The sequence below is a fragment of the Apium graveolens genome, chromosome 1 (assembly GCF_009905375.1).
Source record: "Apium graveolens cultivar Ventura chromosome 1, ASM990537v1, whole genome shotgun sequence".
In the NCBI taxonomy this organism is placed as follows: Eukaryota; Viridiplantae; Streptophyta; class Magnoliopsida; order Apiales; family Apiaceae; genus Apium; species Apium graveolens.
Genome location: NC_133647.1, coordinates 167578341 through 167600282, shown reverse-complemented (window position 1 = coordinate 167600282; position 21942 = coordinate 167578341). Strand labels below are relative to the sequence as shown.

Below are 21942 nucleotides of genomic sequence, written 5' to 3'. Positions count from 1 at the left end.
ACTTTTTTTTCTAGTTTCCATCATTCACAAGTCTTTTGCTTCTTTCACCTGTAAGCAGCTTCCAAGATATTCATATTCGAGGCTTGTGTTTCTTCGGGGAAGGTGTAATCAATATACTCCCCGTAACCAACGGGATGACAATTGCAGTATCAATAAGCCTTCTGTTTTGAGCAATTTTGGCATTTTTACAAGCATTCCCGAGCTTTTCAAAACTGCTCTCCAGGTTTAGCCATTCTTTCAACAACATGGCTCTTTCCTCTTTAAGGTCGGGAGTAGATTCCCTGAAGTAGTTAAGGGCACTTTCAAAAACCCTTCTAGCATTCTGGAGGCACTGAATACGAAGAGACTCATGCTGCTCTAACATATCAGATGCCTCAAATTTCACAAAGCTTATCCACACATACAAGTGTTCAGTGCGTTCCAAAAGCCTCTCGTATAAAATTTTCTAGTATTTTTGAACTCACCTTCCGACATCTCAAAGTCAATGTATGCCTTCCTTAGAAGTTCTGGCATTTCCAAGGCAGACTGAGCAATAGCTAGCTCAAAGATTGATCTCGCTATGTCTTTTTCGCTCAAAGACTTTTCCAACTCAGCATACATACTCCAAGCATAGCAATTTTCTGGCAACTACTCAAAGGGTTTTTCTACAGCTTCCTACACTGATAAATGTTACCAAGTTGAAGCACAATTTTAATATACTTCTTAAATATCTTGCCTTTAGGAGCCTTCCCAATGCTAGAATATAAGCATCTAAATAACTCCATTAATATTAAGGCCTTTTGGAAATTACCCAAAAACAAATCCGTGCGGCTCGTCCCAAAGCGGACAATATCATATTAATATGGAGTTAGGACTTCTTAGCAGACCCAACAAGTGGTATCAGAGCTTCAAGTTATAACGATCCAGAACAATCTCGGTTGGGCTTCTAGATGAACCTAAGAAAAGACAGATGGGCTAACCCAGTATGGACTCAAGAAAAAGGCAGGTGGACCTTCCAGTATGGGCCTGGGGGGAGGCAGATAGCCAGATTGCTTTCCAGTATGTGTCAAGAGGGAGTCAGATCACACAATCAGGGGGCAGATCCGACAAGTGTCAAGCCTGATGTGTGAAGGAGGAGATTGTTAGGAGTTGTCTCACATCGTTTATGGGAGGGGCAGATTGATAGAATATAAGTAGTCAGATAACTCCAATTATATGAGGCCTTTTAGAAGTGACCCAAAAATAAATTTGTGGGGGCTTGGCCCAAAGCGAATAATATCATACTAATGTGGAGTTAGGCCTTCTGAGCAAGCCCAACACCCAATTGCATGTTCAAGTGTTTTTTTCCGAGCACCCGTGAGATTCAATTGCCTTATCTTAAACTGAGCAGCCATCAACCAATTTTTTGAAAAGGAAAACATTTTGTGGGGAATCAACTTAAGAAACTCCCCGTACACATGTCTGGTTCGCTCGATGTCCTGTGCATCAAGTTCGACATACAACGCATAATATATCCAAATATATATATATAATTGCCAATATCGCTTCTCTTAGGATGAAGGAAAATTAGCAATTGCTCTTTCATAAAACTCCCCTATCATCTCCTTGTTACATACATTTTCCTCCAAATTAATGTAGTCAAACCAAGAATGATAGCTCAAAGGATTCGTCCAAAACTCGTCCTCATATTTTAATCTTCTATTCCCAACAATGGCATCCTCAATTCCTTCCCTATCACCATATGGCTTTTCAAAAGCCACAAACTTCCTATATAAATCATTAGCCTGTTCTTTTGGAATATGATCAAGAGCATACTTATATATAAGCCTCGCCCTCTCTATCTCCTTACGCTTCTCCTCAAACTCCGCAAACGCAACAAACAAATTCTCACCATCACCATCACCATCGGCTAACTAAAAGTCTCAAATACTGGTATTTTATAATCTTAAAACAATACTCTGTCGAATGGGTGTGTGTGCTTTTGTAGAATACTAGTGAATGATTCATTATACAGTACAAGGACCGAAGGACGCCTACTTACAATACAGCTACCAATTTTCATAAAAAATAATAATTATACTATTAGAAATTTAACAAAGGTTTATCTAATTAATTTTATAAAAAATAAGCAAAAAAAATAGTGAGGTTTACTAAACTTAGGTTTTAAAATTTAGATAGAACATATCTTCTTTTCAAATTTGGATAGCACGGATTGACAGATCAGCAAACAATTTATTTTAGAATAATTTCAATACTCATAATACGTGTACATGCTAACCTTCGAATTGATTTTTGTTACAACTTCTGCAATCCTTCAAAATAACCATACTAGATGTCACTACTAGTCTATAACATATCAATCTGGTGCTTAGTCATGTAAACTCTGCATTCTTCCAACAGTATCATTTAACTCTATAAATCTGCCAGTAGCTCCTCATTTTTGTACTTTAGTTCATATATGCAATAAGGGCAGGTTGCGCTTATTTCACACCAACGATCAATACAACTGGTATGGAACACATGTGAGCACGGAATTTGCAAAACTCGATCCCAGGTGTCAGATTCTCTAAACACACAAGACACGTAATCAGTTCTTGTCTATCTCCTCCCTTGTGTGGTATAAGATCATGTTGGCGTCTTACATTAACAATTTAAAGTTTTAGACGGGTTAATTACTTTACATGATATTGGAACCCGATTTAGGGAGGAACTCGGGTTCGAGTTCTCCCACCCCCATTTATTTAATTTAAATATTTGTTGTTGGTTTTGGTATTGGTCGTTGGTATATTTGTTGTTTTTTAGAATAAAAAAAATACTAAAAATAAAAAATTCCTAACTAAACTAATAGAAAAAAAATACTAATGGATAGGTTTAAAAAAAGAAATACTAGTAAATAAATTCAGATTGATGTAGCGAAACAGAGTAAAGTTAAGACTAGTACATAAGGATTAATGACCTTTTGACCTTAAAGTATATAGCGTTATACTCATCAGCCCCAAATAATTGAACTCGTACCTTTTAACCCACAACATATGAGGTTTCATACCCTTTAACGTTTTACACCATTATCTGTATAAATCGAATGGGCAAAAAAGACATGTACCCTCCTCCATGTTGTAACTTTATGATTAAAATGTATATTTTTTATATCTTAGGGGTGAAAATGTACACCGTTATATTCTATAAGGGCTAATCGATAATGAAAAATTATTTTATCAAATTTAATATTTTTTATGTAAGCTAGTTTGAAATTTTGGAACAATAACAAAAAAGATGATATAAGAGTCAATGAAGATGATCTTGTCATATTCCTGAATTTACGGTAATTATATTCATTGTACGAGTCTTGTCATAGACAAGTATTGGGCCACCACAAGCCCAATTGCATTTATGGCCCATTTCAGTTGGTAAAAAAAATTAATTTGATATGATAATTGAGTGAGTTGTAGCATAACTCATTTCAATTTTTTTTACAAATGATGTATCCAACCAATACCTGAATCCTCAGAGTGCTCGTTGCTCAGTATAATTTACGGGGTAAACACTGTTGTTCTAAAAGCTAAAATGATACATATTATCCTCATTCCTGGTCTATACAATGCCAACATACCAAATTATCGTATGCGACATTGTATTTAAAACTTGTTTTAGGATTCATTTAACAACCTCATTGTGAGTGCATATCGCGGAACCACAACCTTGACAAATTAAAAAATGTGAAAATAGTTGAATTTGAAAGTTTACCTGAATTTGAAACACATTGAATACACCCTACATTATGAATCAAAATAGAGGATATTCCTAGATGAGGGTGCAGTAAATTAAATGTGACATGCTTACATTCAGGGACGGCCTAGAGGGAGGGCGAAGAGGGCGACCGCTAGGCCCATATCTTCAAAGGGATCAAAATTCAGACAATTTTAATAGTATATATACATATATTTTATATATAAATCAAAAATATTATAAATGTGTCCTTGTACTTGTATAGTCGTAGTTTTTGGTATGTGTTATTTCAAAATTTTACAAAGCTGAGTTTTTTCCTTTTCAAGCGAGTCACTTTTTAAATTTTATAGGATAGGTTTAAGATTTAATAATACCACTTTCTTTGAATTAAGGTATCATTTGGTTTAGATTTATTAAATTTACGAACATTAATTTACTTCTCAAACTATTTCAATTTTTTCTTATCGTGATTTTGTTGATATTTATGCAGTTATTATATTTAATGACATCTTAGTACAAGAGCCTATTTTCGTTATTTTATTTTACCAAATCTTAATTAGGTTAACAATGATATGATATCATATTTACTATTAATTATATTTGGCATTATCGTGTTGTATTAGAAAAATTTAGGATCCATTTTTCGACTTCACCCTAGGTCCTTATATGTTATGGAACGGTCCTGCTTACATTATGCACAACATGGCTCCGTTTATTTTTTGGTATAAAATGAATGAAATGTAACAAAATGGTATAGATATGTTCAAAATAGCAAAACTGGTATAGCTACATGATTTTTTTTAGTTAGGAACGCCATTTAAAATGGTATCCGCCCAAAAAAAATTGCTTTGGTGGACGCCATTTCAAATGGAATTTCTACCTATAATTGTTTTTGTCCTTTTTCCCTCCTTAATAACTCGAAATAATTCAATTTAGATGTTTCGTGGTCCATTTTCGGGTAGTTAGAAAATGTTATTGGATTATTAATTATTTTAATTAATTTGTTGGGACTTAACATATTGTTAATCTACTTTAAAACAAGCCAGAAAAAATAAAATTATAATATGTAGAACATTGTCATTTTTAGCTCCGAAAATGGTTGACGGGATAAAATATTATTAAAACTAGTTCAAGAAAGCATGTTGAGGAGCATATTAAACACATTTTTTCTAAAATTAGAACATTGTCATTTTTAGCTCCGAAAATGGTTGACGGGATAAAATATTGTTAAAACTAGTTCAAGAAAGCATGTTGAGGAGTATATTAAACACATTTTTTCTAAAATTAAATTTAAAATTATTGGCTCGTATTAAAATATTTGTATCTTACTTTGATACAAGCCAGAAAAAATAAATAATTAATGTAATTAATTAAAATATTAGGATAAAGTTTAATAATTTAATTAGATATAAGTCAAATTAATGTTGTAATTGAATTTTGAGACGAAAAAGGCAAACATTAGATTTTTTTTAATCATTTCAGGTAGATAGTAAATGGTGAATGTATCGTTCCCCAAACTTTTAGCTTATGGCCATAAAACACCAAAATAATATCATTATATAATTCACCCAAACACTCGGCTATAGCCTACAAGTATAATTCAGAGTTTTTATCATTTTAGTGAAAAATGGGCTCTCCCAAATAGCCACATGATAAGATCTGGATTGCATCTTATTTATATTGGATTACAAATTTCTCAATCACTTGTTCGAATCTTTATTTTATCCTCTAAAAATATCTTATCATCATTTTGAACCACATGTTTGGATTTCCTTCTACCCACATATTCCTGTAATTACCAGTTCATTGAATTTGTATTTCAAACACCATCTCAAACACCTTTAACTTCAACAAACACCATATACTCTTCAAACACCAAATCTTCATTTTAACATAAATGGCAGATGTTGTTAGTGTGAATATGCATGGGGAACGAATCATTAGAAGTGATGATGATGATGATATCAATTAGTCTTCATATACCAAAATTATGCGCTTCATATATTGGGAACAACATTTGAAAAGATGGATATAATTGTATACGAACTGATGAACATAAGTTCTACTGAGTATAGCATAAAACTGAGTTTAAAGTATCCCCAACCTGGGATCAGCAATGTTATGAGAAAATACTACATGGGACACATTACATGTGATTCAGACGTGACTAGGATGTTGAGTGTCCCTAAGACAATGCTCAGTGGGATGGGTGGCGTTTCCATGTATATCTCCGCGAAAAAATTTCAAGGGGAGATATCATCTTCGTATACGCCTAATATTCAGTTTGTACAGACACCAAATAATTTTCCAGAAGATTATGGGAGGAACAGTCAGTATGGAGTTTTGAAACTATTATCAAGGGGGAGGGTCGGCACCCAAGATTTTGGTGGCGGTTCTAGTAGCATGTAAATGTATTTTGAAGAAGGTGATAATTTTCATGATGAACCGTCTCAAAGACTCCCGTCGAGGACAACGAGAGATTTGGCTCTCATTCATGAAGATAATGAAGAGGTTGGTGGTGGGAGCAGCGAGAATAGTAGAGACTTAATTTATGATGGATAACTTCCGATGAAAAGGATGAACAAGGCACAAATTATGTGTTCCACGGTCAATAACATGTTTCAAGGACAACTTGATTTCAAGATAGTGAACAACCAATTTGATAGTAATTTTCACGAGTTAATTGAAGAAAAAGCACAAATAAATTTTCGTTATATAGAATGTCATTTGAAATGGTGTCCCTAGCTGAGTGAAACAAAAACAGTGATGGATGTCATTTCAAATTGAGTCCCTAACGAGAAAAATCAAAAAACAGCCGGATATACCAATTTTATTAACCTGAACACATTTATACCTTTTATACAATTTTCCTTTCATTTTTTACTAGAAAAAAAAAACGGAGCCCGTATACATATGCTTTTTTATTTATGTATTGAAAACTTCTACCAGGATTTAGGAATAGTCTTAAAAATTTATCCCAACCCACCAAAATATGACGAGTTTACAAATTCTAGTTCTTACTTCCCGGTTTCTTGTGTATACCTAAAAATGTAGAAGGATATTACGACGGAGAGATTATTCAAAATTACGGATAGATGATAACTACCATCTATCAAGTAAGCGATTTTACCTCTACTTTTTCTCCAGGCTTCCTGCCACTCGATGAATGTTATCACTGGAATAGTCTACACCACCCCTGTCAACCAAAACATTCAGATTCAACCTGTACTGTGACATCTATCATGCCCATCAAACAGATCCTCCATGCACATATGTGCTATTAACGCTGATGTTTACAGACATTTGTGAGTACTAGGAGTAATGCTAGTCAAGATACTAAACAAGATATTTAATAAAGGCTTATTAGTGAAGGCTCTGGCTCTGGATAACATTGCTGCTGATTTCTGAAATAGCCACATTTCTGGATAGGGAAATAAAAACCTTTATATGATTCAACTGAAATACCTAACTATCAAATTAAGCATGATGCCAAACCGAATGGAAATTTCTAATAATTCCAAAACCTAATCCTACTTTGGTACATAAGTAATGTGTTTCCAGATCGGGACTAGCATCCCGAAAATGCGTTAATGATTAATGAAAAAGCATCAAGTTTTGAATTGGATATAAATAGATTGGAGATTTATGACTCCAAAATCATGATATTCACCAAGTAATACAGAACAAAATAAACAGGACCTGATTATCAAAGGAAAAACCTAGTCTGTTAACTTCTCAAGGTGTAGGACACAAATTTTTATTACTTTGTATCCTTTAAGTTCTAAACTGTATTTAAGCTGCATAAAAACTTTTGATAACAGCTAGTGGATGCAAAGATTATAAAAATCAGAGAGGCAGTTACAACCTGACATATTAAAAACCAATATGAAGTATACACTTAAAAAAAGGCAGGCACGATCTTTTGTTATGCAAGACGACCAGCAATTTAGACGCATGTACAGATTGATTAGAGTCCTCTGAAGACACTAGCTTAAATTGATTAAGTTTGGTAAGAATCTTGCTCAGGCATCATCCTTCAGACGCCAAATTAAGGGTTCGGGGCATGGAGTCCGCATAATACATTGTAAAGTAGTAATAAGGTTGCATCTTATATGAGAATTTTATGTCAATATCCAAAATCCATAAGATATACATGATCAATCTAAATAGCTGAGAAGGCCCATACTAGACAACTGATGAGCCATCATATTGAAGTTCTGATCATCCTCAAGATAAACGAAAATTGGGAGTCAGACAGTCCTTAAGACATTAGGACAACTCCTGCATCTTGTGAGGGAAAAAACTTGAAGTCTCAAATACTAGTATTTCATAATCTTAAAACAATACTCTGCTGATTTTATGTGTTTGTTTGTGAGCTTACTGATATTGCAAGCTCTAAATAGGAACTTATTCTATCTTTAGAGTGAACTCTCTGTTAAAATGTTTCTTCATATCTGTGCTTTTGCAGAATACCAGTGAATGATTCATCATACCATTGAGCTACAAATTTTCATAAAAATAAAAATTGTACTATTAAAAATTTAAGATCATTACAATAACCGAAAGAAAGCTAGCAACCGAATTTGTTCTCAAACATAAATTTGACTCAAAACTATAGTTATGCAAAGGAAAAGTATAGTCACAAAAATAAGCAACAAAAACCGTTAACAAAAGTTTATTAAACCCAGATCTTCTCCTCAGTTTAGATAGCACAGATCTTCTTTTCAAATTTGTATAGCAGAGATTGACAAATCAGCTAACAATTTATATTAGAACAATTTCAATACTCATAAAACTTGTACATGCTAACTACTTAACAAAATAGATGTGACTTTTTTTACAACTTTTGCAATCCTTCAAAATAACAATATTAGATGTCACTACTACAACATATTAATCCGGTGCTTGGTCAAGTAAACTCGGCATTCTTCCAAAGTATCATTTAACTCAACAAGTATGCCAGTAGCTCCTCGTTTTCATACTCTAGTTCATATCTGCAATAAGGGCAAGTTTTACTTGTTTCACACCAACGATCAATACAACTGGTACGGAACACATGTGAGCATGGCCACTTACAAAACTCGATCCCGGGTGTCAGATCCTCCAAACACACAGGACACGTAATCAGGTGTTCTCCGTCTCCTCCCTTGTACATCCCTTTCTCTACATCTGCCAGACAGAGATGCACTATTTGTAATCTAGCCTTAACCACGTAACCGATATCAACAATCATATGGCATCGTTGATAAGCCAGATGCACAGCATGTTTAATTATTTCATCTACCAAAAACTGTGTCGTAGAAGGGTCCGTAGCAGGCTGCAATCTCTGGAGTAGTTGTTCAAACTGATCTTTACATCTCCACGGAAAGTAATCAAGGTCATCGAAAGAAAACGAAATTGGAATCGAACACGAAGGAAGTTGTTCTTTTACTTGAGCAACGGTGATGTTCACCGCACATGTTTTCCTGTCAGTATAGGATGGTGTCTCTGATATCTCGATAATATGTAGTAAACTCATAGAGCAGTAGTAAAAATTGTAGTGTTTGTATTCCGTGATGAGATCATAAGACCCTGTTTAGCTTCGTTATGTATATATATATAGGTAATGCATAGGGCAGCTCTTGCATAATCCTAATCCTTCTCGGATTCGACCTAAAATTTTCTGTCAATTATCTTAATCCTTCTAGGATTAGACCCAATCATTCTTGATCAAATTACTTTTCAAATCAAAACCGAAGTAAAAACATGCCAAAGAGAATATTTATATTGTTATAACTTTTTTTAAAGCCAAATACTCACCTAACTTCACGAAGTTAGTACGTACTTAGGAGTATTAAGCTCTAAATATTTTTAGATTAGTTAAGAGTGAAATTTGACTCTTAAATTTAGCGGAATGGAGAGGCTCTTAGTAATCCCAAATTAGTGTGTTAGTCAGCATAAACAGAATGTATCAACACTCATGCTTATTTTCAACTGCAGCATTTAATCTGCAAATGGTTTCCAAAGGCAACTGCAGCAGGCACTCTTTATGAAATAGAAAAAAAAAAACTTTTATACGAGTATTTACTCATCATACAAGCCAAAACATTTAACAAATCTTAAGAAGCAGCATACTTGGTCTTGCAACATACAAGTTTTGTTAACTTCCCATTTAGAACATATATAGCCCTGTAGGCACTAGTTTCGGACTCTAGTTTCTTCCTCTTAAACATGCAGAAGCAAAATTTAATAAGATTGCCGCAAGCAAACAGCACCTTCAGTAATCAAAATTCACTTGCCACGATGCTGGTCAATGCAAGATATCCTGCAAAAATTACCTTCATATCAGGCAAAAGATTCAAAAACCGAAGCTACAGTTGTGTGACTGGAGAACTAATTTGAGTCAAGTACCTAATAAACTTGTCTAAAATATTGCAAAACACCTCTAAATTTGGCATAGACAACACAATATGTATGCATAGTCCACCTGCCGTACATATATCAAGTGATAGCTGTGTGTGTATAAGACTGGTAAATGTACCAATAAAGAACAATAGAACACATATGTTCGATAAAAGCATAATTTTAGGAACCACTGCATAACCAACTACTTGTAATTTGAAAGATATGAATGTGTTGTGAATTTACCTCTAGAACTTTTTTTCTTGAGTGATGATTTAGTTGGCACTTTCCTCCACTTGATGAAACCCGTCGAGTGAAACAAGTGTCTCCGTATATTTAAGAGTTGCAAGAATGTTGTCTTCTCCAAGTCCATAATAATTGGTCTCTTTCTTCTCCCAGTCATACAGTACATTGTACACAAACATATTTCCATTCATCAATTTCTTTCCATAAAACTGCCCAGCACCCAAATAACAAGAAAGCCACGTATTTAACTTGGGATCAGTCTCAATACTGAAATTTTTCGTCCAAGAAGACACTTGTCCAGAAACATCATCGTCCAGCCTCCAAATATCAACCCCTGATACGGATTGAAAAGCCATAGCAACTGAACCCTCGAATTCCAAAACATCTGACCACCTTCTTTGAACAAATCCAGGGAATGGAACTACTCTAAAAACTTCCTTGGGCAAATCAAATGAGATCACTTGGTGTTCATCCCCGTTAGTAAAATAAAGAATCCCGTTAACAACTAGATACTCATTTCGCTGGAATTTCCCCTCTTCCAATTTATTACTCCAAACAGGACCCTGAAATTCTCTCCAACTATCAGTACTCACGGAATACACCTTTAATTTTAACGGTACACTACCTAAATTCACATCACATAAAATCATAAAAAACTTGTAGTCAAAACACGTAGAATCATAAACAAACCCTATCTTTGCACGACTCATTGTATTCACATTCACATCCAATTCAGGAACAAAAACTTCTTTACACCTCCTAATCGACGGATTCCACAAATAAACAACATTCCTAAAATGATCCCTCAAGCATATAATCCCATTACAACAACTAGTACCAACAACTCGAGAATTCCCAAAAACATTTGGCATCGAAACACGAACAGGCGAGCTAGACAAAGCATGCCTAGTCCCGCTTAAAAAAGCATCGATAACATACAATTTCCGTTGAAACGAATATAACACAGCCGCTGCATTGTGCAACCAATTAGCGAGTGCCCCTACGTCCCCGTTAAACTGCGGCATTAATTCTGGCACATTATCTATCAGATTAACTGAATTTACAGTTGAAGGATCTAGAATGTCGAGTAGTGTGGGATTATTATTGCTTTTTTTGATGACATAGTTGAGGTGTGAAATTATGAAATTAGGGTTTGTAATAAGTGAAAGCAAGGGTTTAGAAACTGACGTAGACACCAGTAATGTTTTTACGGGGACTCGAACCAGTACTTCTGTCATCAACTCTTCCGGTAAAACACCCACGTTGGATTTCTTCTTCTTCGTCGTCGCCATGTTTGAAATGTGTAAGCAGTCGACAAGTCTTTTATTAGAAGTTGGTCCACCAGTCGACAGCCCAAATGTAACTTCTTCTTCCCTTGGAAATAATAGCCCAATTGCATTTATACGCAGTGATAAGTAATTGGAACAAGAAACTTTTATATATTTAATTTCAAATATTAAACTAACATTATAGATTTATTGATTTTTTTTAGCAATAAGTAAGACCGTTCGATTGACATATTTATTAAATGTTATTAACATCAGTTAAATATTTTTTATATCTCAATAATAATCACTTTAGTTAATCTTTTGACTAACCGATGTATCAATTATTTGGTTAAGTTCGATTGCTAATTTTTATATTCTTATAGATTGTACAATTATAAACTATATTAATAAGAGGGTAACATTGTAATATTACTTTTAAATCATAAATGTAATTTATAAATCGTAACTCTGAATTGCACTTTATGACTAATTTTTCAAAAAAATATAAGAGTAATATTAGGTGCACCAAAATTGATTTCAAAACAGTTTCCAAAATGACACATGGCTAATTATAATTTATGGATGTATATGTAAGCACGATGAACCCATCATTTTATCAATCAAATCTTACCACTTGTCATTTGAAACCTATTATAGGACCTCTGTCATTTTTCTAAATATAAATAATACAAGTACTAGCGATTCTTGGTTATGGTGCCAATTTTGAAGAAGCAAAATTCAAATATTTTCACGATAAAAAATCAATTTTTTTTCATTGTTATTATCATCGTATATGAAGATTTGAATATTTTGTGAAAATAAAATACATCCGTAAAATATTTATTAATGGGTGAGATTAGAATATTATTTAATTGATCGGAAAAATTTTCAGTATTGAAAAAACTAAGTTACACCATTGATGACGGGGACGTTGATATTCCTTCTATATTACAAATTACAATTGATTTAATATTTTGAAATTTAACGGTACATTTACAAACTAGCAATAATTCCATAATGTAGTTGTAAAAAAATTTACAACCATTTTCCTGCTTATATAGAAATTGTGCCTACGCTTATATTATATCCGAGCACAAAATTTCAATAACTTAGTTTCAAATCAGAAGTTGATAGGATGTATTTATTAAAACTAACCATTTCTTTTTGTAATTTTAGTTAATAAAAGTTACACCACAATCCTCGTAGTGTTATATCACAACTGTAGCAGGAGCGGTGCATAAAATAAATATATCCGGATATCTTCTCACAGTCAAAGATACCTTATATATGATTAAACTCTCTGAGAACAAAAGTGCCCACAGTAAAACATCGACAACATATAGTGAGGTTGGACCCTAATTATGCCAAATCCATGATCTTTATGAGACTATGCATGCTACATCAAGGTTGTTGACGCAAAATGGCTATATATTCTTATCCTTTAGGCATTACAAATAATGGAATGCTAGTAGTAGTAATAAACTTCGTTCCCAGAGAGTTTAATCGTGTGCATGGGAGGAAAATTACTGTTCTCTTCAACCATATACAATAAGGAAAATTGGTGTTTGCTGTATTACGGACCGGTGCGACTAAAACACAAAGAGCAAGTGAATCCTCAAAACTGCACAAGCTTATGTGGGCATCTTCACAAAATGTAGGAACATTATCGGGCAACTTTGATTCCCCAAACACCTCATTATGATAATCTAAAGACATTATCCTCATTTTATTACCATAACCATGGGCCCTCTCAGTTATGTCATGATTCAGTTCCGACAAGTATTCCAAAAATGGTTAATTGAACATAATCGGTGAAGGTTTTTTTTAGGGATTAATCGGTAAATCAGGAAAGCTTAATCAGAGAAGAATTTTAATATTTTTTTAAATATATAATTACTGTATGGTATATGCAACTTATGTTAATAATTTATCATTAATAAGATGAAGTAGTTCTGTAATACACATGTACTACAGCATCCAAATGTAATACAACATCAAATGGTTAAAAGACTCATTTATTTTATTCTAGGAGCACTCGAACTTCTGGCTACACCGCTAAATAATCGCCGGGACCCTTCTCTTGATTGTGGAAACATTTAAATCACTTTAATTTTCTCTGCAGCACTCACGTTACTATGCAGTAGCACAACACTTCTTCATGTCTATATCTCTTGGTTTCGTGTGAGAATACAGACAGAATGCTTATGTTGTTCACGTGCATACATTCATTCAATATCTTGCCATGGTACTTGGCAAAAAAAAAAATTGCAATAGTATTGAATGATACCATTGCAAGATTTGCTTAGCCTGAGTTGAGAATCTTCTCACTTCTCAGTTCCTTAGAGATGTGCATGTCCTCCTGACCTTTGCTTCTTCTTTTGTTTCCATTTTACAATTTAATCAGTTGGCAAAAAAATAAAATTATGCGCTAATGGAACTAGCATGAATGACCATTCCTATAATTGCAATATATAAAACCAGCAAAGATAATAATACACATAGGGACAACACGAAAAGAAAAAAAACGCATGGAAAGCAAATGTTTTAGAAGGTGATCCGTTATAATTCGACTTTCAGGCAATATCAAATGGGCACTTTTAAGCACTGCACCGAATAAATTTGAAAACCAGCTAAAAACTTTTAACTGCAGATATTGCACAGTCGTGTAAGACATTCCTGAGTAACGTTTTCATATAAACTCTTCATCTCTTTCTATGTGCAGCTACGAGAAAGTACAAGTGAGATAGTAGTGGCAAGTTCAGACCATTTCTATCAAGCTCTTGTTAGCTGCCGAAATTTAACTTGGAAGTAACAGAAGACCTCATTGACAGAAAAGGCAGAACTTTTTTAACAAATGTAACTTTGCTGAGCATCATGGGATCTTATTCTGCTGCAGAGTACCGAAGCAGTCAGTTTAAAACTTTAATGCTTGTCGAGAAAAAAAAATGAAAGATGTGGCAAGATGACTACTTTAACTTTCTGTAAGCAATGAACCAGATTTGCATATATCACCACGACAGAGGGGACAAATCCTGAAATCATTATATAACGAATATATTAGCATCTTTAAAAATCTAGCTATAATCGACAAAAAAATAAACATATTGAAGGAACCTGGTTATGGAAAACAATTATAGGTTTTCTATAAATTAGTATACCTGTGGATCTCCTTCAGCCATTTGTCTACACAAGTTTTATGAAATTCATGATGGCAGGGTAATATCCGCACACTATCCCCTTCCTCATATTCAACAAGGCATATATAACACCTGTTACAATGAGACAACGAAATAATTGGTCACAGAAATATTATATTTAACATCTTTTAAATTGTGAAATATGTTACAGCATAATGAGGTAAAGTTTGATAAATCTAAAATGGTTCCAATGTGTAAAATATCGCATTGACTTCTGTGAGCTTCCTATTCTTCATGGGTGAGAGATGGAGGGGTTATTAGATTATTAAGTTCAATACCTTATCTTGATATTTTCATTTCATGTATTTACTTATGCCAGACGAAAGGAATCATTTGCTGACATTCATCTATGTGGAGTTGCCAATGTATACTATCGGTGAGTTTTCTAAGCCTGGCAGAGTGGCAGTTTATGGGACATCCAACACATTGATTATAATTGAGTAGCCTAGAAGAAAAAATGAAAAGATTTCTGATATGCTTCTCTAGATAAAGTTTTTCTCAAGTTGTTCTTCTCGCTTGTTATTATTCAGGAAGGAATCCTGGTCCAAAACACTTTGATCTCACTGCCTCAGAGTCCCAACCAACAAAACTTTGACTTTGTGTTGTGTTTAGCTCGTACACTGCAAAATGTGATGCACTTGCACTTCATACTATTAAAGGAAACAAACTTATTTCGTACTCTCCAAAGCACCCCTTCCTTGCAACCGGAATAATTTGATGAACTACTAGACCAAGTAATAATATGTATACTATTTTCTTATAGAAAAGACAGTAGACACAATATGATTTATCTAGAACATCAGAAGGTTATGTATGACACAAGTATTTCATCTGAAAAGGAACTTAGGCACTACATATACAAGACTATCTAGTATCTGAACTGATATAATAGAAAAGAGTCAAACAGTAATAGAACAAATTACTTACTGTGCAGCCTCCTCAATCAAGTGCTTCTGTGATTTACTGTATAACTTTAAAGGAAGGGAATCCACCGTTTCAGTAGGGGCAGGAACTGACCCCAAAGATGATACTGAAGGTCGTGATAGAACTACAGATTGCTGGTGAATCTCATCCAAGACCTGATCACATTGCGCAAATAGACTAAACACACAGTTTTATTGAAAATCAAAACTTCAGTAATGATTATGAGTATATTACCTCAAACAGAGCTTCAGCTAGCATAACAATCCGGGAAATACTAGCCCTGGCATTGGTGTCATCACTGGAATTAACATTTCTGTTATTTAGACGACACATGCAATGACCGCTCCGATGTTGACCAGACAAAATACAGGATCTCTCATGTCCGGATAGATTCTCAAAACGACTTCCTAACCGCTGAAGAGCGCGTACCTGAAAGAAAATAGAATTAAATACAAATAAAAAAACTTATTTAGCAATAGATATGTCATCTATGATCCAATACTCATGCATTCTTCCATTGATTTTATTTAAGAACATTCCAAACATACTACAAAAATTGATATGATCATTTAATAAACACAGTTATGCCATGCACAAGTATTTTTGGTGAATTAAAACTTATAAAGGACTTGTAAGTTTCTTAACTCGTGGTAACCATGTATGCTCCTATCTTCTTTCAGGAGCTTTTCATTTTGGCAAAAGCCACTGTCTAAACCCAATTCTTTTCAAAGACAGAAGAAAATGAAGGGTGCCAAACAAAAATAATAACATCATACAACAACTTGCTTAATCAGTTTCGGTGGAAGAACCATAAGAAACTAGAAAGAGAGATCATTTAAGCTTAATAGTGATGCGTCAATTTGGACTTAACATCAATGTAGGTGTTAATTTATTCTATGCCTGTGCATTTGCGGTAAAGGGAGTTTAGTGTATTTCATTGATTGTAGTTCTACATAATCCAGTAAGTAAAAAAATTATTGCAGACAACTTTGTCTACTTACCTCCTAGATCAACTCTTTATGTGCAACAAACACCATATTACAGATCCAATTCACCAAATTAGGTAAAGCACAGAACCACCGCAGGCCACCTAAGTACACCAACAAATCATGTTCTTCAAAGGCCAGCGGTAGGCTCCTGGTTTACTTAATTTGATAGATCTGAGCAAGTGATTTTCACCTTGCCGTGTCACACCTTTTACCATTGCAAGCATCATTAACAAGTACGTAGTTTTTAAAGTAATTTCCACCTTATTCTAGTGATAGCATACTAACATTAGACCTTGTACGGTGTATATGTGCCTGTTCTACTAATCTAGTTCTAAATAACAAACTATACTTCACTTCTGGCTGTAGTGCCCATGTGACACAGAAGGGGACATGACATGGAATCCATAGCAGATTCGTATCTTTTAATATATCGGATAATTATACAGGAAAGGCCACATAGGAGATGATAGAGATTGATTGCATGTGAAAATACAAGGAGATCGACCATAAATACTTGGATTGGGAGTGTCAACCTGAATACATTAATTACAAACGGAGAAAGAGGGGGCAACAAAGACTTTCAGTGAACTTGGGTTTTATGCACACCTAATTGTTTTTTCTATGGTATTATTATGTAAAATTTCTCAATTTATCTGTATAATCTACCATGGAATCATAAGTTTTGATTTATACTTCTTAAGAACAAAATATAATGGGGATATTTATTATAGAATCAATAAAATACTGGCCACTATTTATAAAATTCTACATACAGTACACACATGTTCAGTTTTAAAGTTTTACAATTTAAGCTTCCTCGATGAAAAATTAAAATATTACTTCTCTGGTTGGTCTCATCTTCGTATATATTTGTATACTGTTGCAAAAAGATTATCATTAATTATCCAAACATAGCTTTTAATTAGGTTTTCATAATAAATCTAAATCCATACTATTTTATCATTTAATTTAATATGTGCACTTGTAATGTAATAGTTTAAGGTACACGTGTCTTCTAATGTATAGCCTGAAGCATCTTTTAAAGAATAATCGATATCATTTAATTGACATTATGCAATCAGATTCCTTAGGACTTTGACATGAACTTTCAATGACAATGAAAAATAGTTAAAAAGCTATCAAGCATCAATCATATACAGAAAAAACTATTTGTGACTTGGGAGATTATACAAACCTGAGATCTTATTCTTCTCCTTCTTTCAAGAAAATTCGATCTATGTTCCAAGAGATCGCGGTATCTTCCCTCTCTTCCACGGGAGCTTTCCACCTCATAATCTTGAATACCGATTGATGAGCTAGACAAGTTGGAAGGTGCAGAGCCAGAAGGAGTCGATAGCACATAGGTGTTCCCCTCAGGTTCCACATCCACGATACCGGCCTCAACACCTTGAATAGCATCTCTCACTTCCCTCTCTTGTTCTAAAGGACAAAAGCTTAGATCAGGAAAGTATGATCTACGAAGAACTCTGTCACGAAGTCTTCCAACACTAAGGGTTCTGCTAAACCGAACATTGCGTTCCACAGGTTCTCTAGTTCCACTGCGCCTATCATTAAGTCGTATCTCAATACCCTCTGTGCCATTCTGATAATTTCTTGGAGAACGTGAACCTAAACCAAAGTCTACATTATCAATATCTTGAGTAGGCAATATTTGATCATCTTGTGCTATTGAAGAGTTTAAACACGAGTTACCTGAATCTGATTCTTCATAATGTGGTCTGGAAGATCTATTAATAAGGCATGCCGGAAGCAAGTCACAACCTTGATCAGTCCCATTTCTGTTAACCAAAGTATCCCCAGATACCCTGCCTAAATGAGGCTCTTCTTCATTACTATGTACAGACCTATTATGTACAGTTAAGCTTGTTGAAGGCATGGGATACGAAGTGGAAGAACCTAAACTGCTTGCTCTATTTAGCCTAAAGCTTACATTCCCAGGAAAGAAACTAAATCGAGAAAGAAAACGACTAGAAAAATTCAATGAACGAGAAGAAAAAGCTCGGGAGGATGTACTACCACCTCTAGACATGGTGCCAGATATATTAGACTGACCCCAGTCATCAAGATCGACGTTGGAGGATGCACTGGCCATTTCGCCAGACTGTTCACTTTTATCTTCTTCATAACATTCAGGAATCACTATCTCAGATTCTGATTTAGTTGGGTTTGCACATGGCACGTCATTCTCATTTTTGTGGGCCGAATGGTCGGTTATCTGGAGAACAAAAACTTACATTAATAAAATTTCCTAATTAGTTCATCAGCAAGTCAACATTATCCGTAAATTAGGTTAAACGCGCATACAAGTCCAGTGAAAGCTAATAGATGATTTATGATTAGAATCATTATTCATTAATTAAATAAACCAAATTCAGTTAAATTTATATAAGTAAAGCTCGCATAATAACATTTTCGTATTCAAAATATGTGAATATACATTCAGTAAAGGTCAATACAGATGCAACCAAGCTCCCACCGGTTCAAACAATCGAACCCTCAACTCCTTATTAGTTATTACAATTACAATACTAATACCTCCACAATCTATATGTATGACATGTAATAAAAGTAGTCTAGGGTTTGAGTTGACATGATATAATGTAGGTCACCAAAAGTAGTTACGACAACAGCTAAACCAATAAAACATATAGATAAGAAGTTAATTACATATTGCAATAATGAAACACATAATGTATACAATAATGAGAGAGGGAGAGAGAGAGGGGGAGAGAGAGGGAGAGAGAGAGAGGGGGGAGGGAGAGAGGGAGAGAGAGAGAGAGAGAGAGAGAGAGAGAGAGAGAGAGAGAGGGGACCTGGTCGTGGTGATAAGATCCAAGGCAAGAGGACTGGAAATAATGTCTAGCCTTACTACTTTTGGATCGGATGACGTTAGTGGTGCCGGAGGATATTTCCGGGGACTTACTACTGCTGGATCCCATTAATATATAGTTATTAATTAATAATGTTAATGTAATTGATTACACATTATTCATATTTTGAGATCTGATGATATTGAAGAATGGGAGAGAGAATAGGGTTGAGTATTTCTAGAGAGAGAGAGAGAGATGAGAAATGAATTCAGAGGGAGATGGAGATGGTGGTGAGTGTTTTGTGCCCCTAATTTAGGAGGAGCCTCTCTGTGAAAGAACAACTACCAAGATTCATTTTCAAATTACAACTTGCCCTCACAACCCCAAACACCAACTCTACGTATATTTATGCGTACATTATTGTTATTGCCTACACAGTTACAAAGTACGTACTGTTTTTGTTTGAGTCACCTCATTCTCATCTTTGGTGTTTTAATTTTCAGTTTTTTGGACGTACGCATAATACGTAGGAAAAATTATACTTCCTCCGTCCTATTTAAATAATTCACTTTATATAATAAAAATTTCTCAAAATATTTATCATGTTCATTAATCCGTACAGATTTATAATTTCAATATTAACTAAATATCCTACTTATAAATGTTCTTATATAGAAATTCAAAATACCCATTATAATATAATTTGTGTGTATATATATACACATGTACATTTACATTTTTTGTTTGAGCACGTATAATTAATGTAATGTATAAAAAGTAAGTTGAATTATCGTGTGAAAATGAGAAAATGGACATTATATCTTTTATTTTCTAATATGTGTGAAATTTACAGAATGAACTATTAAAATAGTATGGAGTGAGTATGTTTATTCATTTAACTAGTTATTTTTTATATCGGTAATGTACTTCTTGTATACACAAAGACTAAATCAACAAAATAGTTCAAAATTATAAATTTCAGTATTTATTATGTGCACAAGAGTGTATAATAGAAAAAACATTTAATTTTTACAAGCACATTTAGTCATTCTCGTAATTACGTTAAAAACAAAACTAATCAAAATGATTCAAAATTATAAATTTTTATATTTATTGTATGCTCATGAGCCTATAATTAAATTATTTAATTTTTACTAACTCGTTCAGTCATTCTCGTAATTATATTTTCAAATAATTTTGACTCTAAGAATCTAGCTAAAAAAGTTAATATCTTTTGACACCATTTATTAAAGGGGGACGAACATAAATATACCGACTCAAGTCGAATTTGATATTTTTATAAAATAAATGAGTCTAATCGGATTGAGTTTTTAAGTTGAATGAAAAATGATATTCAAGATTTGCTTGTTAATAAACGAGTAAAGTTCAAATTTAATCATGAGTTTTTTTAGTTGGGCCGAATCGAGTTATTTATTACTATTTCGCATTTTTTAAACTCAATTAAATTTAAATTTTTATATAACTCACACAATTCTCAGTCTTACCCCACCCATATTTTTAAAATTACACACTTTATACAAAAAATCATATTTACTTATTATTTTTATATCATTAATATCAAGTTACAAATATATTCAATTTTCTAAAGAGTTAACATCGAGTCTCAACTGATCTCAAGTTAAACTAGCCGAGTTGAAGTTGGAGGTAAAAAACTCAGTTTTAACTTGTTTACTTATCATTCATATTTTTATGTTCAAATTCGGGTATAACTCAACTCTAACTCATTTACTCTTATATTTTCATGTTCAAACTCAAGTTCACTGAATAAACACACTGAGCCAAATTGATGTGAAATAAGTTGAACTTGCGTTTATTCGCGAACGTGCTTTTATTTACATCATTATACAACACTTCGTTTTGCAACAAAAATGATTCGAAATTTGTCAAAAGGTGGATGTACGAGAATATTTAATTATATAAATGTTATATAGTTAATTATAAGAATATTTGATAAATTTAATAATTTATATCATTTATATAGTACATGTTTGGAAAATCTTAAAATAAGTAATTTATAACTTAAAATGAAGAAATAAATTATAAGTGATAAATAAAAAATACTTAAATAAGTGTTTGGATAATTTTACCTATAAATCCGAATTTTTTTTCTTAAATAAACTAAAATAAATAATTATTAAATATTATTATCTTAATTCATGAATTTGAAGTTAGATTAATATTTAAAAATATATATATTAAAACTGAGATTAATAAATTAATAAAAAATTAAAATAAGTTGAGAAAAAATAAATCGTTACTAAATTTAACTTATCAGCTTATAAATTATAAATTCAATTTATAAGTTAGGTCGACAAACGGTCGTAAATTAACTGTTACGGACTTATAAGCCATAAATAACTTATAAGCTCGGCGCCAAACA

General features: G+C 33.4%; 2 protein-coding genes and 1 pseudogene across 4 annotated transcripts; all 3 read right to left on the bottom strand.

The window, feature by feature from the left end:
- Nucleotides 1–20: 20 nt before the first annotated feature.
- On the bottom strand, nucleotides 21–3637 carry LOC141711069 (pre-mRNA-splicing factor CLF1-like; annotated as a pseudogene).
- Nucleotides 3638–9653: 6016 nt separating this feature from the next.
- On the bottom strand, nucleotides 9654–11690 carry LOC141721818 (F-box/kelch-repeat protein At3g06240-like). Of its 2 annotated transcripts, none has more exons than XR_012574908.1 (2): nucleotides 10096–11690; nucleotides 9654–10009 (listed from the first exon to the last, which is right to left on the bottom strand). XR_012574908.1 is itself a non-coding variant. In XM_074524943.1 (2 exons), exon 1 carries the CDS (start codon nucleotides 11622–11624, stop codon nucleotides 10362–10364), a length of 1263 nt encoding a protein of 420 aa, XP_074381044.1. In that variant the 5' UTR covers nucleotides 11625–11690; the 3' UTR covers nucleotides 9654–10009; nucleotides 10333–10361. The 2 variants fall into 2 exon arrangements, 1 of the variants encoding a protein (XP_074381044.1); XM_074524943.1 differs by having other exon boundaries at nucleotides 10333–11690.
- A 2339-nt stretch (nucleotides 11691–14029) lies between these two features.
- On the bottom strand, nucleotides 14030–19928 carry LOC141670226 (uncharacterized). 2 transcript variants are annotated; one of them, XM_074476149.1, is made up of 8 exons: nucleotides 19545–19928; nucleotides 18424–18946; nucleotides 17906–18339; nucleotides 15956–16150; nucleotides 15725–15876; nucleotides 14759–14869; nucleotides 14571–14632; nucleotides 14030–14490 (listed from the first exon to the last, which is right to left on the bottom strand). In XM_074476149.1, exons 1-7 carry the CDS (start codon nucleotides 19668–19670, stop codon nucleotides 14572–14574), a joined length of 1602 nt encoding a protein of 533 aa, XP_074332250.1. In that variant the 5' UTR covers nucleotides 19671–19928; the 3' UTR covers nucleotides 14030–14490; nucleotide 14571. The 2 variants fall into 2 exon arrangements, with proteins under 2 accessions (XP_074332250.1, XP_074332251.1); XM_074476150.1 differs by having other exon boundaries at nucleotides 14030–14487.
- Between the last annotated feature and the right edge of the window lie 2014 nt (nucleotides 19929–21942).